General features: G+C 38.7%; 1 protein-coding gene across 11 annotated transcripts in view; it reads right to left on the bottom strand.

The window, feature by feature from the left end:
• Positions 1-552: 552 nt before the first annotated feature.
• CEP170 (centrosomal protein 170) overlaps positions 553-19,551 on the bottom strand; it is a 183,483-nt gene continuing 164,484 nt past the window's right edge. For 8 of the 11 annotated variants that reach the window (XM_084622211.1, XM_084622207.1, XM_084622204.1 and 5 more), the window contains 3 exons: positions 9,158-9,251; positions 5,067-5,118; positions 553-2,832 (listed from right to left, as the gene is read on the bottom strand). In XM_084622211.1, coding sequence (XP_084478337.1) covers positions 2,546-2,832; positions 5,067-5,118; positions 9,158-9,251 — 433 coding nt within the window. In that variant the 3' untranslated portion in view covers positions 553-2,545. The remainder of the gene's footprint in view (positions 2,833-5,066; positions 5,119-9,157; positions 9,252-19,551) is intronic. The other 3 variants (XM_084622203.1, XM_084622209.1, XM_084622210.1) reach the window with 1 other exon arrangement.

A 19,551-nucleotide genomic window follows, 5' to 3' on the forward strand; every position in this document is an offset into this window, starting at 1 on the left:
CAGCGCAACAGCTGGTTACATTCTTATATGTATGATTTATGCTTATTACATATAAGAATGTAACCAGCTGTTGACCCCATGTAACCCCGAGATAAGTGTGGAGAATATAGCACCACAGAGGACTCCCCCGTCCTGCCTGGTCAGCTGTTCCGAACGGCCAGAATCCTCTGGAGCCCCTCCGCGCATCCTAGGGGCTCCCCGCGCAGATTGAAGCATAAATTCTTCCCTCCTTCCTTCCTTCCTTCCTTCCTTCAATAAAGCGTAGTTTACTATTCTGAGGCCTGAGTGTACTCCTTTTGCTGGTATCTCCTCCCCACCTCCACCCTTGCGGGCATAACAACGTACATTGTAACATCTTTCAGGAAAGAAAGACTATCTTTCTTACATTTAGGAAAATGCCATTTCCTAACTGAGTAATTTAATCTAAGTTCCAACAAAGCAGAAATACCTGAACCTTCCTAGTTCTAAACCACTGAATTACATATACACACACACACACACACATTATATAAAGTTCCAGAAACACTTTATTTAAAAATGGAGTTGTAAATGCAAATAACAAAATAACATACATAATAAATGTAACAAAAATAAATAAGGAGAATGTGTCCATACAAAATAACATAGTAAATGCAAAACGCTTATTACAGAACAAAAGGGTGTAAATGCCTGAATGAACAGAAACAAAATCTTGTGTGGAGAGCCTAAATTTTTCCTAAACCATTTCCTATTTTTCATGTGTCTGAGAAAAAAATCTGTTCCCAAGGATTAAACAAAAGAAAGAATTGTGATGGTGGTTTTGGTGCACTAATTTTTCAACACCTGACCCTATTTTCAATTTATTTTTGCTCTTCTGCACCATTTCAAACATTTCCTATAGCCTCTGTAAAATAATGGAGTACAATATTGAGTTGTACAAGAAGGATATTCTATTTTCTTTTAAATTTTAAACAAATATGAAATCCATTATACCACAAATTACTGGTTTTCTTACATCACTACAAAAATGTTTTTGCATTTTTATTAACTGGTCCAACTTTTTAGCGACTTCTGAAATCCTGTACAATTAAAAAATGTACAGAAAGTATTTTAAACATATGTTATATAGGATTATTGCTGAACTACTAAAGACCATTTCATAAAAGCTGCAAAACTGTATGTGTAAACATTAATATACAGAGACTGATGCAAACGCAGGGAAATTCCAGTCTACTAGTTACATTTAACAGAAATAAGATTCCTCCAAATTAGTGTTCTGGAAATACAAGATCATTTACTTTTATTTTTATTATTTCCAAATGTTACGTTACTGGGACAACTTATATAGAAAATAGGTTTATGTAAGATATTTTAAATAGACTTGCTTTTCAGTGGTATAAGCAAGAAATCTACATGAGCAGTCTTCTTTCAGAGTCCTTTTAAATGTATAAGACAGAGACAGACTTATGAGAATTCTAAAGGAAAATATACAGAAGCAATTTATTTGCTTGGGAGTGAAACTGTTGATCAACCAAGTTATGACATCTATCTCCAAGTCTTCGGAAGAAAATTTTACCCCTCATGATCATTCCAAGAAACACACATCGCTTTTGTAAACTTACGTTGCATCTGAATTGGCAACTTAGTATGAGAACCCATTGCCTCAATATGCTTTTAAATGTCCCACACAGTTGTACGTGTAAACTTGTTTTATAGTTTCGACAAACATTTGGAGAGAAATGAGATATTAAATCCTTCTACTTTCATTCAGATCAAAAAGACATTTTGAACAAGATCAAAAAGTGCCAAATTGTCCTTTCGGAAAGTGGAATAAAAACACTGCTCTGTTGAAACAAGTACAGTATTATCAATTTTCTATGTACATCAGAAGACTGACTCCTATTGATATTGATATGTTCACCTACCACTCCCAGCAAATTCTTAGTGCAAACATAATAGTTGAACTTCGTAAACTCCAAGACAATTTACGCAGCAACAAGGTTATATAAATCACAGAACTGTTTAAAAATTTCAGTACGCAAGAATGAATGCTTTGCAATGTCTGTCTTATCTTATACACTAATGTGTTATTGTACTCAAAGGCAGTATATCCTATATAAATCCTCTTATTCAGCATCAAACATAACTGTTCAATAATTCTATACAAACTATAATTGAAGAGGTCCGTTTATAGAACAGCTTGGCACAGGAGACTTGGGGTTTCAGTAACATTGGATGTTAGTCTGCTTGCAGGTCACCTTAAAAGCATGGCTCTTAAAAAGAAAAATCTATATAGGGAAAGACTGCTGATATAATTATGTTTGCAAAGCACACAACCACAAACGGCAAACCTGCCACAATCTGCTTTTCTACATTGGTATCAATGCTCATCTGTATGGTTTGAAAAGGACGTGCATGACAATCAAAGCATCACAGTTAAAGAAAACTGGTTTAACAAACCAACTGCAATTTGACCTTTTTTTTTTTGTATAAAACCAACATTATGACTCTTCATTTATTTCTAGACATTCCATATTGAAGGTAATTATGACAACAATTAATAATGTCATTCACGCACACTGGGATCTTCCTCCTCCCCATCTGGGTTGAACCTGTTGAAATGTATACTGAAGTCAGGCTTGGATTCAACATTGTCAAATGCAGTTGGAACAGAGATGACAGCTGGCCGAAGGGCCCTAGCTTCTGGTTGACAGTTTGGTTGTATCGGAGCGCGGGTACTGTGAGAAACAGGGCTGGACTTATGTTTAGGTTGAGCTGGTAAGACAGGGCTTGTGAATCCCAAGTTGCTCAGAGCATCCAAAGTGCCATCAGGGTCAATCATAGCATTAATCACTAAACCATCAAGGAGTGGGGGGAGGGAAAGAAAAAACAAAAATGAAGATTAGGGTTTTGTGCTTTGAGAAAAACAACTTTTAAAGTCTTGTCATGCTTTTCAGCATTTGAATTCATACACATCTTTGATTCCCTTCCCCTGGGTTAAGAGTCTGCAGAAAACCCATTAATATCAATAACTCAGCACTGTTCTGTTTCATTTTCAGAGTCTGAATGGAAATGATGATGCATAGGTTTGGTTCTATTCATTATTTCTATAATGCCAGAATATTGACAGATGCTGGCCTTTTGTCTGCTGGACCTTATAAAGTAATTACCTGAACACAAGAACGTGATGGTGACTGTAGCTTGGTATGTTACCTCTGGCAGAAGCCTTTTCATATATTAAGCCTCAATACTTCAGAGAAACTATACAAAACCTATACAATGCATGGTTTAGTTAGAAAAAAGAGAGGGTGAACATTCTAAGACTAGCTGATAATCAGCTTGTATCTGGTACCATGAGGGCCAATAGCCCTTAAACTGTACTGGCAGATGCAGTTCTTATTCACATACAAGGGGGGCTGTAATTTGTAATATTACTAAGATATTATATTTCCTTCAGTAATACCCTATAGTAGTAAATTCCAAAAATTGATTAAATGTTGCATAAAACAGTAATTTCTTTTACCCATTTTAACTGACTACATTAGGAAGTGGGGAAAACTGAAGTACCTAATAGAGCTTCACTGTACAATTAATTATTTGGTATGTTCACTGTGTATTTTTCTGCTTTCCAAACAGAATTGATCTATGTTTCCATAAGGTCGAATTAGATTGTCTGAGCGCCTAAATAATCAGTGTTTTAATCTTTGATTAAATGTGTGCCCACTCATACATTTTGTTACCCTTCTCAGGACCTCATATTTCTAAGTTTTTTAAGGTAAAGTAACTTAACCCAAACACAGTAATCAATGTAATAGATTAATAGAGGGTTTAAAATCAAATCAGAATACAAACAAAATAGCAAATTACAATACAACATACAAAAAACCAAGACAACACAACCCAACATCACAAAGAAATATACATATACATGGACCATCACTCCATCTCTCCCGTTGAAACTGCTCTTCACCTCACACACATTTACGTGTGTACACATTTTATATATGTTGTAGTGTAGGTTCTCTTTAATGTAGTCAAACTCAGCTAATTAATAGTTTAAAGTTGCATTTATTTATTTTATCAGTGCAATATACATGTGATTCACTCTTAGCAATGTCTGCATAGCAAACTTTTATAACTGGAGCATATATCTCCACCCACCACACATCCTCATAATAGTCTTGACACAGGGAAAAGCAACAGTTTAGCATTTATGTAGTATTTTGGTAGCGCCATGAATTATCAAGAAATTATTCAGTACTCTGAAGTAGAGAGGACCATGTAATTTTAAATATCACTTTTACAGCATTAATCTGGAAGTCCCTAATTTTTGGACATAATCAAATAACCTGTTTTAGACACTCCCTACATGCTGCACTCCTACTATATTTTTCTTTCTTGTCCTGAATTGTTCTATGAAGATATTAGTGCCTTGGAGAGGTCTTGATTTATCCAAGTTAACCAGGCTGAATGCCCCTTGCCAAATAAATACATACATAAAAATATTGAATCTGTCAAGCTTTCCTGATGTAAGTCTTTTGGTTTCTTTTGGGAGCCTCTCTCCTTTTCATTTTAACTCTGGCCTTCTCTCTTCTATACAAAGTGCATAATAATTTCCTCCCCCATAGTTTTAAAATAATTTAGTAAATCCTCTTTACCGAGATGTTATTCATATTATATTAATGTTTGATTACTGTTTATCATTATTATAATTTATTAAAATAACATTTTGGTTTATTCCTTCTATATACACATTATGGAAGTCTTGTTTTAGCTTACATGGAGATTCTAACTACTTCAAACAGAATTAATATATAATACACTGGTTCAAACAACGACAAAAAAAATTGTTTCTTCTATGAACAGTAAGAAACTGGCCAGTGGAGAAAATTTCGCTCTTCCCGAGTCATGTAATTTAGCTCAGTTCACAATATATTCTCCCAGCATTCATATTTAGTAAGAAGTGAATAAGATTTACATGGTTTTAATGGAAAATGTCTAACCCTGTACTTCAGGTCAGTATTTATTAGGGGTTTCTGCAATACATTTAGACATAATGCAGCAAAACTGTATAAAACATGAAATACCTTGCAACTGTTTTTCAACTCTTTTCAGCTCCTGCAAGATTGATGAAATCTCCTGGGGAAGAAACATACATTCAAACTTCTAGTGCTACTTTTCACTAAGAAAAAGCAGATTTAATAGTTCAACAGTAAACTTAAAAGAAATCTTCTCATAAGTTATTTGGGTTGTATCTCCCTGTGGTAGCAGTGGCTCTTGTTGGAGATGATGGGTGGGGTGGGGTGGGAAGGGGAAGAAATAACCAGGGTCCCTGGCCAGATGGCCAGTTAGGTGAGGCTGCACTGCTGTGGGATGCACCACTGGTTGTCCTATCAGAAACAAAGAATTCCTTTGACTGGCCAGTTGCCCACATTAGTCCCTTAAATGGGGCACATGGATATCAAGGCTCATTCCATTCCTTGCTCATGGACCCGCAAAACCTATTATCCATGAGCCAGACTGAATCCCCTCATGGTACCAGGGTTGGAAAGAACCATTTTGCCAGAACATTGAGGCAGCTAACCGGCAAGGCCTTGCAGGAAAGTTACAATATACATTCATTTTTAGGGGTTGTGGGGAAGATGCTTCACGTTTCAACCTGATTTAGGGGGAATCAGGATAGCTTATACCCCAAGACAAGAGGTATTTTGAATGGCAGAGGTTAGCTTGATGGTGGCTCTAATATAATTTACTAGAGTTGAGCACCCAGCTAACATGGTGGCCATGCCTGGAAAGTCTGAGCTGTACAGTCTAGGCACCACAAAAGAAAATTAGGTAACCATGATTATGACCAGATAGTTACCCCACAGCCATAAGGGCTGCAGTCACTAATGTACCAGTACTTACATTACTGATACGTTAACACAAAACTGTAGCTATGAAGTCATTTCATTTTAATATTGTACCGTGTTGTTGTGGAATACCTGCAATAAGGTCAGTTTGGGTGCATCTATAATCCTACCTCTAGAATACCAATTGGGCATGTTAGAACTGTAAACTGAGGCCTGGTTTACAGTATGTGGCTATTTCGGAATTAGCTGAGTTAATTCAAAATAAAGCTGATTCCATCCACATGACCAAACCAGTTTTTTTGATTTAAAGGGCTCTTTAATCTGATTTCTGTACTCCACCTCGGCAAGTGGAGTAGCGCTAAAATCGAGATCGCAGTTCCGGGTTACAGGTACTGTGGACGCAATTCGACATTATTGGCCTCCGGGAGCTATCCCAGAATGCTCCCTTGTGACCGCTCTGGACAACACTCTCAACTCTGATGCAGTAGCCAGGTAGGCAGTTCCAGTAGCCCCGGGAACTTTTGAATTTCATTTCCTGTTTGGTCACCATCAGGATAGTCCACCATCACAGGCGACCATGCAGAGTCCACCATCACAAGAGACCATGCAGTCCTGGATTCGCAGATGAGCTCCCGCATGGTCTGAACGGGAGGTACTGGATCTCTTCACACGTTGGGGAGACGAATCTGTTATGGCAGAACTACGTTCCAAAAAAAGAAACACAAATACGTACGCTCAAGTCTGCAGGGCCATAACGGAAAGAGGCTACTCCAGGGACACAGAGCAGTGTCGTACAAAAATCAAGGAGCTCAGGCAAACGTACCAAAAAGCCAGGGAGGCGAATGGGTGCTCTGGGTCACAGCCCCATGCATGTCGCTTCTACTGTGAGCTGCATGCAATTATGGGGGGTGACGCCACCACTACCCCACCACTGTCCGTGGACACCTGCAAGGGGGAAGTTGCACGGAGCAAGGAGGATGAGTTATTGGAAGATGAAAGTGCACAGGTGGCAAGTGTGGTATCCGTTTTCCCCCCAGCCAGGAACTATTCTTAACGCTGGACCCAATAGCCTCCGCCCACTCCCAATGCGGGCTCCTGGACCATGACTTTGGAGAAGGCACTTCTGGTGAGTGAGAGCCTGATGGGAGCCAAACGGTTGGGGGTGGGAGGAAACCCAGTCGTGCTGGCCTGTTCGCGTTTAGTTTAAAGGACTCATCCCTGCTCAGAGCCTCATTGGAGCCACACGGGGTGTGTGTGTGTGTGGGGTGGGGGTATTGTGTGAAGCGATCATCCCAGAGAGCCTGCAGGCCCTCCTTTTATATGGCAAACCCACCAGGCATTGTTTGCTATGGGAAAGGGGGCCTGGCAGTTTCAAAGCATTGAAATGAATGCGGAAGAAGCAGAACCCTGCGTGCCACTAGGGCTTACCATGGCTGCCTGCAAGCTGAATTCTGTTGCCCAGCCTCGTGTGATGGCTTACTCACACCAGAGTAGCAGGCACTTCAGTAAAAGAGGCAAAATGCGACCTTGTACAGAAAGAACATGTGCTGTGTACTATGAATTACCTGTTTCACTGAGAAAGTGTCCCCTTTGTTCTCTAAAATGTATCTTTTAAAATACTACCCTCCCTTTTTTTCCCTCCCACAGGTGCAAATGTTTCAACGCAGCCCCTATCTACTCTGTCCCAGAGGCTGGTCCAGATTAGAAGGCGGAAAAACCGAACTCGGGATGACATGTTTGCTGAGCTCATGCAGTCCTCCCGCACTGACAGGGATCAGCTGAATGTGTGGAGGCAAACAATTGCGGAGTCCCGTGAAGTGTTAAATGAACACAAAGAGAAGAGGAACGTTAGCCTTGGTACTGTGGACACACTTCACCAAATTCACGCGCTTTAGTGGGGACACACAAGACCGAATGTACACAGTCCCTTCCAAAAATTTGAACAGAATAATTTCAAAATAATTTCGTACTGTAGATGTACCGTGAAGCAGCAAAGTTCTAATATTCATAATGCTTTGGAAAGAGCAATGAAGAAACATTCTTCTTTTAAAGCTAAGAATTTTGCAAAATAGCAACTGACTTCCAGAATCCTTTTGAAAGACTTCTGTTTTCAAGAATCCATGAATTGGATTAATCAAGGTGGCCAAGAAAGACTTGAGCCAATTATCTTGGGTTTGATGGATTGAGGCAATATCTTTCAGCAGATTCCACATTTGAACATGACATCAGTGTTCTAATATCTATTGAGTTAATAAGATTGAAAACTAAGGGTTAATCAGCTTGTGATTTAGCCCATTGCAAGGAACAGTGCATTGTTGTGCTGTGAGAATGTGACTAGTAAATTCAGTCTCCTTCCTGATCTCCCCACTGCTCCAGGAAGGGAGTAGACTTGATGGGTGTGGACACTCCAAATGCACTGGTGTGACTACACTTCCCAGTCCTTTGGGCATCAGGAGGTGATGTAGTAGCTCTGCAGAGCGTGTTTCCCTCTTCTTGCAGGAAGCAGTGGTAAAGTGCAATAGAGTAAGGGGGTAACTCACATGCTCCACTCCCTTGCCCTTGCGCTCAAGATGGGCCACAATCTGGCCTTAAATAAGAAGGAATAACAAATTCTTACTTACACATTTCATAATGTCAATTGAAAAGCAGAAAACAAATGTGCTTAATTTTGAAGAGGGCTCTTCTGATGATATTTCCTAAGTATTTTCATTCACTTACATCAAAGCACAACTATTTTTCTAAATAGTAAGGGTCAGTAATTAAATCTGTCTTCCTCAAGCATGTGAAATAATTCCAGTGAGAACTCCTCCATAAACATAATCCAGATTTTAAATGCTGAGGGTTACTAAATTATTCTTTGCTCAAATTAAATGTATTTTAAGGAGTCGGTGTTTGTTTTGACACCTTGATTTATTAAGCCATTCTTCAGAAAAAAATCTCTCAGGTTATTTCAGGCCATTTCTCACTCAGAGTGACATGTTCTGAATACGCTAGCCTTTGGTTTATGGTCCTAATGTAATATGCCTAACAAAATGCATATGAACACAATGGTTGAGCTACGCTTTGTAGTATTTTAAATGAACATTCTTAAGATGCTGAATTCTAGAGAACACAATGTTTTTCTTGTAATTTTGTTCAATATCCCTGAAGTATGAAAATTTTAACTAATTTAAGAGCTGCTGAGGCAGAAAGTCTCCTAAATCCTCAAACTTTTTCTCGAGATTATTGCCTTGCTTCTTCCCCTTTAAAACATGCCCAATCATTTATGGATCAGAAACCAGGTAAAAATGGGTCTCATTCCATCCCAAGAAGATACTTCTTCATACCATGCTTGAAGTTTTTACAATAGGAACTTCGCTTTCAGTTCGTAACTTGTTTTCAATTTCTTCCCAATTCCGGTCTTTGTCCTTAAACAATATTCTATAAACAAGAAATGCAAAAATTTTATTTTAAAAAGAGATACATTATCAAATACACTGTGTTTCAAAGATCTACTGACCTAGGATGTAAAAAATAAATAAATAAATAAATAAAAAGGGCTTTGAAAACCCTGACAAACTGGAATTTGAAATGAAGACAATTGCCACAGTCCTAGCATTAAGGGTTATATTTTCAATGGAATTTGTAGCTAACTCCTTGTATAACTACTATTGACAATAAAAATTGCAGTCACATCTAAATACTTGCACTGTTTTGAAAACATATATCTAAATATCACTCCTACTTTTCCTACCACACAGAACTGTTTTTTCAATCTGATGTTTTTATAACAGGCAAAAAAAATCTTTTATTGATCTTGTATTTTACAAGACTTGCAAATAGAAGTGAAAAAATAATGTTAATAGATCAAACATGACTCCTCATTTTCATTCTTTTAAATAAATTAATGGAAAATACAGTATGGTAGCAAAATAAAGAAAAATATGAAGACAGTTGTGTTGTGCAGACTTTATAAACTCATTTAGTAATGCTGATAGTTTTTTCGTTAATCAAACATATTACAGCACATGGTTTCTGAGGGTGGACAGAAAATCTTTTCTCTAGTGACCGAGAATCTTAGAAACCTCAGCTGTATGTATATAACTTAGTAACATGAGAGTTTTAGTACAGTAAAAACAAATTTCCTTTTATTGTTTATTTTAGAGCACCCTTATAGTAGGTGCTTCAAAGACAATTTCTTGTTTTATTATTTCCCTGCAGTATTGAACAGTTTTTATATTCTCTTGCTACATCACATAAATGTCATTTCAGGTTGTCAAAGTGTCACATCACAAAGAAAAGGGGATCTATGGGTATTTAATGTTTGGGTTACTGCAACTTTATTTTCAAGTAGTGAATAAAAGCCACTAACTATCACTCCATGTGAGAGTATATCCTCAAATTTGCCTTCCCCTGAATAATACAATTAGTTATTAAACACACGAAAATGCAACTGCAATCATTGCATTTGTTACTGGTATTTCAGAACAAGAAGGAATTTATCTATGTTTTTCCCATTCAGGAGACAGTGCCATCCATAAGTGTCCAGGCAGGGAAATTAATTAATTTAAAGCACCATCAAAAGGCCACACACTTTAAACAATCACCAAGTTAGTGAGGGCTCTCTCCGGAAATCATTATTTTTTATACGTGAAATTGGTGTGATGTGTAGCATTTTACATGTCTTAAAGGCTGGGATTTTTCAAAGCACCTAAGAGGGTTATGTGTCCAAATTCCAATGAATTGCAGTTGGTGTTTGGCACCAGCTCCCTTAAGCTCTTTCAGAGACCTCAGCCTAAAAATTACCATCATGGTAGAAGGGTCTATTTTTTCAAAACCTGTGCCCCTTTATTATACTTTAAATTTTGCAGGCAGCTCAAATTTGTCCTAATTGCTCCTCCTGACTTTGCTATTGATCTTCACAGTCACTGTTGTCTCAATATCAAACCATAAACATCATGAGTTTTTCTTGTCAAATGTTTCAATTCACTAAGAAGTGCTGGCTCAGGGTATGTCTACACTGCAATCAGGAAGTGTGGATTGTACCATGTGTAGACATATCTGAGCTAGCTTTGATTGTGCTAGATCAAAGCTAGCTTGCATAACAATAGCTGTGAAATGGTGGCAGCAGGGGCTCTGGCTAATATTTAGTCCTGCCATGAGTGCAGAGGACTGGACTAGATGACCGCTCGAGGTCCCTTCCAGGCCTATGATTCTACTCAGGTATGTTACCAGGATCCTGGGTGAGCAGAGCTAGCCCATGCAGCGACTCACACAGTCGTGGCTTCACTGGTATTGTTACCCAAACTAGCTTTGACCAAAGCTACTTGGGTATGCCTAGACATGCTGCAATCACACCTCCCCATTGTAGAGTAGACACACACTCAGTGCAGTGGGAACAAGGCAAAGGACCAAAGGAAGAAGAGAATTAGTGCCTTAATAGACAAAGCCAGAGCAAGGATAGGCATTAATAAAACCTCTTTTCCAAGAAGACAGAATAAACCAGAAAATTATCAAGGGTATGGAGAAAGATGACACCCTTGTGAAGGAGCCCACCTCTTTAGGACTGAGTAGTTCTACTGGGACAAAACCATTTGGTTACAGATATACTCAGAGAGGTGGCCTGAAGATATTCAAGGTTTTCTGACAGGGAGTGAAGATGTAAAACTCACCTTCAAAGTTATCAAACTTCAAGCCTGCAGACCTGAAAGTCAGACTAATTTTGAACCATTAGGACTTACCTGCAGATTGATGAGCTACAGAAAGAGTAAAGCTAGTTAGGTCCTGTAGTACTGGCGCAAATAACTCCTGGAGACGTTTGGGAAACACTGTATAGAGAATCAGCTCCGGCTATACTTTCTGCATCTTCTACTGGCTTGTCTATCATTCTGGATATCAGTATGAACACGGTTTCTTTAGTGCTTAAGAATTATTTACTGTTCCTTACTCCTTATCTGAAGTCATAATGCTCTGTTTTTGGCATCACACTTGTTAGTTTCTGTGGAAACGATTGTGATGCGACAAACAAACAGGGGATTAGTACTTCATGTAGGGAATATGCAGCTAGACCAGAAGAACATATTCCTGTTGAATGTAAATATCCTTAGTAGAAGAAAAGTTCAGAAAATCTAAGATATATAAGCAGAATTGTTTCTAAATATTCTATTTTCCAAAATTCACCAGGAGGCACTCAATGCTTTTCCAAGAAATTGCGGAAGGTATTAGGACACTCACTCAGATATGACACTTAGCTTTTCCCCTTTTTCCTCATTTACCCTCTTATTATCAATTTTATTATTTCAATTTTTTCCTACCTCTAGGTCAGGTGATCAGATTCTTCTGCTGGCTTCAGTCTGACTCACTCCAGAGTTAATGCTGTTTGTTTCTCCATCTTTTCTATTTTTCTCTATCATTAGCTCTCCTTATCTTTTAATTTCTCCCTTTCCCCATGCTTATTTTTTTTAGCCTCTTGTATTTTCTCTCTTTTCTGCTCAATAATCTATCAGTATTTTCCTTTTCTGTGCTGCCTTTCCCCTGATTTCTGCATATCTCCTCTCACCTCCTGTTATGTCTAGATACAGACTGAAGTATGGATACTTCTACCTATCTACACATAGGCTCTAGCAGCAGGTTTCTAGGATTTAAAGGGGCAAATTTCCTTTCTGTTGCCTCTCAAGTCCAATCACAACCACACTGAACCAGCTAGAATTTAATCAAGGCCACATACCTGTGGCCACCAGTGTTTAACTTCATGTCCCAGTACTGGTAACTGATGGATCTCAAAAAGAAAAGGAGGACTTGTGGCACCTTAGAGACTAACCAATTTATTAGCGCATAAGCTTTCGTGAGCTACAGCTCACTTCCTCAGATGCATATCGTGGAAACTGCAGCAGGCTTTATATATACACAGAGAATATGAAACAATACCTATTCCCACCCCACTGTCCTGCTGGTAATAGCTTATCTAAAGTGATTTCCAGCACAAATCCAGGTTTTCTCACCCTCCACCCCCCCACACAAATTCACTCTCCTGCTGGTGATAGCCCATCCAAAGTGACAACTCTTTACACAATGTGCATGACAATCAAGCTGGGCTATTTCCTGCATAAATCCAGGTTCTCACATCCCCCCCACCCCCATACACACACAAACTCACTCTCCTGCTGGTAATAGCTCATCTAAACTGACCACTCTTCAAGTTAAAATCCAAGTTAAACCAGAACATCTGGGGGGGGGGGGGTAGGAAAAAACAAGAGGAAACAGGCTACCTTGCATAATGACTTAGCCACTCCAAGTCTCTATTTAAGCCTAAATTAATAGTATCCAATTTGCAAATGAATTCCAATTCAGCAGTTTCTCGCTGGAGTCTGGATTTGAAGTTTTTTTGTTTTAAGATAGCGACCTTCATGTCTGTGATCGCGTGACCAGAGAGATTGAAGTGTTCTCCGACTGGTTTATGAATGTTATAATTCTTGACATCTGATTTGTGTCCATTTATTCTTTTACGTAGAGACTGTCCAGTTTGACCAATGTACATGGCAGAGGGGCATTGCTGGCACATGATGGCATATATCACATTGGTGGATCTCAATAACTAAAGCTGGTCAGGAAAAAACTTCCAATACATTTTAAAGTTGTTCCATTGTGTAGGGATCAAAATGGAACCGATTTTATTTTAAAAAAATTGTGAATTTTTAAAAAGTGAAAATGGTATAGAAAACACTTCTGTAACAATTTTGATGTTTTTGATAGTTTTTGCAACTTTTTAATCCAAATACTTTTGGAAGTTTTCCTCATGTGCCTGCAAGACTGCTGCCTTCCCTCCTATCCCTTTCCTTGTGGTATTAAGTCCCACTTGCCTTACCTTCTCTCCAATACACTTAACTGACAGTGCAGCTCTCCATTTTATTTCCGTCACACTAAACACTCTGCTCCAAATATAGGAGACTTGAAAAGCCTAGAAGTTAGCACCAACACAGATCTGCATGCTGGCTTTGTCCTCCCAAGATCACACTTAGCATACGTCTGCGGACGTGATCCCCAGCTCAAGGAGACATAGCTGTGCTAGCCCTCATGGAGTTAGCATGCTAAAAATAGAGTGTAGCCACATGAGGGGCTGGCTGCTTCAAGTATGTACTTATGGTCTTAAATGGGTATATACTTGGTGCGGTGCTGCTTGTGTCACAGCAGCTAACCTCTACTTTTAGTGCACTAGCTTGATCAAAGCTAGCATGGGTGCGTCTTCTTGAGCTGGGAATTATACCCCCAGCTTGAAGTGCAGAAGTACCCTTTCACTCCATATGCCTCCTGACCCCCAAAACAAACATTATAACTTTCCTCTTCCCTTCCTAGCTGCCTCATGCTCCTGCTTTAACCTCTTCTGATAACATAGGTAAGAAGTGTTTTTAAATAGCAAGAAAGATAAATTGTATAGACTTTCCCTTCTCTGAGGAGCCACCACTATAAGTAACTTCCAAAAAGGTGGTGATACTATGCTGGGCAAGAGAACTGTGGAATTTTGGGGTAGTTTATAGTGCAACCATTGAGATTCTTATCCATCATTGTCTATAGACAAATAGGGGAGAAGCCAGCAAAACAAAATGATTTCTTTTTCCCCTCAAATTCATTTATTTCCTAAACACAGATGCATCTCAGTTTATTTTTAATCTCTAGCAAACACTCTTGTGTGGAACTGCTGAAATATATGTACTTAAATTCAGAACCTAACTCAGCTGGTCTTTTGGGTTAAACTGCAAATGGTATTGCAAATAAATGATACAGCAAAGAATAGTGCTCTCACTCCAAAATGTGTTTCTCGGATATGACAGATTTTACCTGTTTTAGAGAGATGTAAGTTTATAAGGACACAATTCGTTAGCACAACTCCAGTTGCCCTGCACTGCGTTTGTCTTGTAACAGAATCTCACACTGGTGGACAACAAAATTTGGGGGAAGATTTTTCAGACACTAAGGTCAGCTAGGTGCCCACCTCTAACTGGTGCCTTTGAAAAATTCCTCTTGATTTTCAAGTTGAAGGACTCTGTTATAGTGCAAGATTGATAGTTGTCAGTCTATGCTGATTCTCACTATGTTACTATGGGCCAAATTCTCTGCTGATATTAGCATGAATCATTTTATATAAATCAAGATTTAATCTACTCAATTTAGCAGGTGTGCACAACTGGCATACACTTACTCAAGTTTTCTACTAGTAAAATGAAAAATCTTTGATTGCCTCACTGGAGAGGTACTGTAGGAAATACTACTGAAAACTTTTACACTGTATTTTACAGTATTATGCAAATGCATCATCCTGTTGTAAATGTACAGAACATGTAGAGTATGCACAAGTTTGGTTCATGCTGCATACTGATTATATAATACCTAACTTACTTTCTAAATTTTCACACCTATAAAACTCAAATACGACTCTACTTAATAACCTGCTTCCTTCAGAAGGCGTTAAAGGAACTGCTGAATATACAAAAAGACATTATGCTGAACTCTAAATAAAGTTTATGATGAATTGCAACTGGGTTGGCAACATTTTTTCATATCAAAAGGTATCAGGTTGCCCTCTGAGATGAAGGATTACAAAGGAATAAAAAGTGAAAAAATATTTGAATAATTTATTATTTCTGAGGCACTCCTTTGACAGGTGAATGCTGGGAAACATTCAAGAACAATTCAGCCAGTCAACAAGATTCCTACTCTAATGAAACAGATTACTTTTAATTATATGAAAAAATAAAAAATTCTGCATAAACATAACTGTGATTTCCTGGGGAGACTATGCTGAAATATAATCCTGAATTATAAGAATATTTTGTTTATAATTTCAATATTTTGAATTCCTTCTTAAAAAATATTTTAACACATGAACAAGTTCCAATATATTACATTTTGCAAGTGTCCAGATGTTAGCCTTTTACAGTCTGTTATTAAACTAAATTACATCTTTCTCTGAGAGGCAGATTAATCTTATGCAGTTTATGAGTTCTGACCATTTGCACTCTTCATTATAAAAAGTCTCATTCTTGCTAATTCTCCATAGTAATGTTCAATTCGGATAATCTGAAGTGGATTAGTGGAGAGTCAAATAAATTGCACTTTTCTGTAAATCTGCATATCATGAAAAATTTTACACAAAGATTTAAGAACTTTAACAACATTTTAATAAATTGTAGTATGCAAATCATCTTGAGAGTGGAAGAGGAAAAAAGGAGGAAGAAGAGAATGATTGGTTTATCTCTGATGTTATAATCCCACAACCCACCAATATGATCATTCATTGTGGTGAATGTGGGGGAAACCAGAGAAATGGATGAAAGCCAGTCCAGGAACAAAACTACCTGTTCATGAGAGTAGTACCCTGCTAAACGTTCTTTATAGCTATCACCATATTCTGTTATTTTTAACGCAGCAGTCAGGTTCGGTGGATAGGTCTTTAAAAAGATTTTACTTGATTCTCCACTGAGTCACACCACTTCTGCTAGGGAATACAAGGGTAACAAAATATATATATTGGTGTAATTGAATTCAACAGTGCTTTTACACTTTCAAAAAGAATGTTATGTTTCTCCGTCTTTGTCTTTAAGCAAGCCTATTCACTATCACTACCACAATATCATCCTCAACTATATTAACACTTTCACTGCTGTTGCTAGCTGCATAATGCTGTGCTGGATGAAATCTGTGTTTTGGCAATTAATTTCAGTCATACATCTAAAGTTACATTATCCGAGGCATACCAGTCAAATTCTGTATTGCTTCTTCCATGTATTTTTAAATTTCTATATGACCAGTCAGAAAATTTTACACAAAATTCACTCAAATTATTTTTTACTGTACTTTTTAAATGCTGCTAGTTTTAAATGCTAGTACAATTGAAATTGGACATTAAGTTATGGAACTCTGAAATCTACATTTAGTGTTTCCACTCACCCATGCCAGCCAAAGTGGATTACTATAGTGTTGTACATCCATGCAGCAGCCAAAAGGGTGAAATGCATCTTGCAAGAGTGAGGATTATTTCTCATTTTTGACATTTGTACTTTCTGTTAACTGCTGCAATATTTTATAAAGAAAGCTATCAACATACAAGTACCTTATTGTGTAGAAAACACTTAAGAGAATGAAAGCATATAGGGTGAGACACACCTTTTACCCAGAAAAAAGTATCAAATGAAAGGCATTTGTAACTACCACCAAAAAGAGTGTAAATAAAAATTATTATTTGTATCGTGATAGCACCTAAGAGCCCCAGTCATGGATGAGGCCCACATTGTGCTAGGCACTGTGCAAACACAGAACAAAAAGACCAGAACAGACCCAAACAGTTTACAATCTAAGTATAAGACAAGAGACAACAGGTATACACAGACAGAGACATGGGGAAGTATAAGGAAACAATAATATTGCTCAGCATGATAGTCTTAGCACACCAGCAGCTTACCCACGGTCAAGTTTTTTGTAGGTATGAAGGCAAAGGAGAGATTTAAGCAGGAATTTGAAGGAGGACATTGAGGTGGTTTTGTGGATGTTTATGGGGAGTACCTCCAAAGTGTGAGGGATGGCATGGGAGAAAACAAGAAGGTGCTTGTCGAACATGTGACAAGTGGGTGATGGAGGCTGGCATTATTGGCCGATTAGAAGCGGGAATGGACATTTTGATAGTGATGGAGAAATGAGAGGTTGGGTGGCAGTAGACCAAGAAGGGCCTTAAAAGTGAAGACAGTGACTGATGTTTTATGTGACAGAGAAGGATAAACCAGTGGAGAGCTGCAAAGAGAGGGGTGATGTGGTCAAAGTAATGGGCTAGGAAAATGATCTCTGCAGCAGCCTTTAAGGGGGGCAACATTGCATTTGTCAAAGCCAGAAAGGAGGTTGTAGTAGTTGAGACACAAGGTGAGGAGGAGTCTGGACAAGAGTTTTAGTTGTGTGAATGGAAAGTCTGTGTTTTAGAGATATTGTACATAAAGAGTCAGCAAGATTTAAACACATGTGATGGATGTGAGATTCAAGACAGGGAAGAGTCAAAGATGACACCCAGATTATGGACCTGAGTGACAGGGAGAATGGTGGTGTTGTCCATAATGATTGAGAAAAGAGGAGGAGGAGAGGGTGTGACGTTGAACTCCATATGCTTTATGAAAATATGCTTGGAATGTGAATATAATGTAACTGGAATATGATTTATGTAAAAGGTCTCTTGTAAGGTATCATTACAAATCTTATAATCTATTGAGTGAGTTCATCCTATTTATATGCATGTATCATTCTTGTATCTGAAGCTAGAAATATGTAGTACACCTCTGAGGTCCTATTGTAATTATGCAAAGTGTGGGCCATTAATGGTTGTTTAGAATCTTGATGGCTCCCATTGACAAGGACAATTGGTTTATTTACCTGCAAGCTTTCCTGTGTAGGTGAGGGCCAGCCCGTGAGTAATGAAGAATGAGGTCTCACAGGACATGTGACCAGGTCACATGATACTAGAATCCATCTTAAATCTGGTACTTTTCCATTTCGAAGGAGGGGTGGGGACCCAGAGAGTCAAAAGATTCCTGCCTTGTGCCAAAGCTATAAAAGGGGGTGGAACAGAACAAAGGGGGCTGCAGTCATGAGAACATCCCTGCTTTCCACCTAAGAGGTCTGCTGGAACTAACAAGGACTGTACCAGGGGAAAGGATTGGGCCCAGACTAGGAAGGAGTCTAGTCTGTGAAAGAAGCTTACTGGAACATCTCTGAGGGTAATCAGTTTCTTAATGTATTAGGCTTAGACTTGCATGTTTTTGCTTTATTTTGCTTGGTGACTTACTTTGTTCTGTCTGTTATTACTTGAAACCACTGAAATCCTACTTTTTATACTTAATAAAATCACTTTTGTTTATTAATTAACCCATAGTAAGTGATTAATACCTGGGGGAGCAAATAGCTGTGCATCTCTCTCTATCAGTGTTATAGCGGGCAGACAATTTATGAGTTTACCCTGTATAAGCTTTATACAGAGTAAAACAGATTTATTTGGGGTTTGGATCCCATTGGGAACTGGATGTCTGGGTGCCGGAGATAGGTGACCTGCTGATCAGTTTTTGGTTAAAGTCTGCAGCTTTGGACCAGACCTGGGTCTGTGTTGCAGCAGGATAGCATGTCTGGGTCAACAAGGCAGGGTTCTGGAGTCCCAAGCTGGCAGGGAAACCGGGCTCAGAGGTAACTTCAGCACCTCAGGTGACAGTTCCAAGGGGATCTCTGTGACCAAACCTGTCACAGGGGGCTCGGGGGAAAACATTAGCAGTTATGTTTGGCCAGGTGGAGCTTAAGCTGATGGCTGGACATCCATGAGGAGATGTCAGAGAGACAGGTCAAGATATTAGTTTGGACAGAAGGAGACTTATCAAAGTAGAGAGGCAGACTTGAGTCCTTGGCCTAAACATGATAGCTGAAGCCATGTCCGTGCATAAGATTATGCAGAGAGAAGAGAAGGAGACCAAGGCCCATCCCCAAAAGTTGGAAAGGGGGGATTCAGGAGGATCCTCCTAACAACACACTGAAGAAACTATTAGATATGTCGGAGAGGACCCAGAAGAGGACTGAGTCCTGGAACCAAGAGAGAACAAAATATTAAGAAAAGTACAGTCAACTGTGTCAAAGATGGCTGGCAGGTTGAGGAGCATGAAGATGAAGTACTGGATGTAAGCCATTTCAGTGGAGCGTAGAGGGCAGAAGTTGGACTGGAGAT

This window comes from Lepidochelys olivacea, assembly GCF_965140295.1.
Source record: "Lepidochelys olivacea isolate rLepOli2 genome assembly, chromosome: 3".
Lineage (NCBI taxonomy): Eukaryota > Metazoa > Chordata > Testudines > Cheloniidae > Lepidochelys > Lepidochelys olivacea.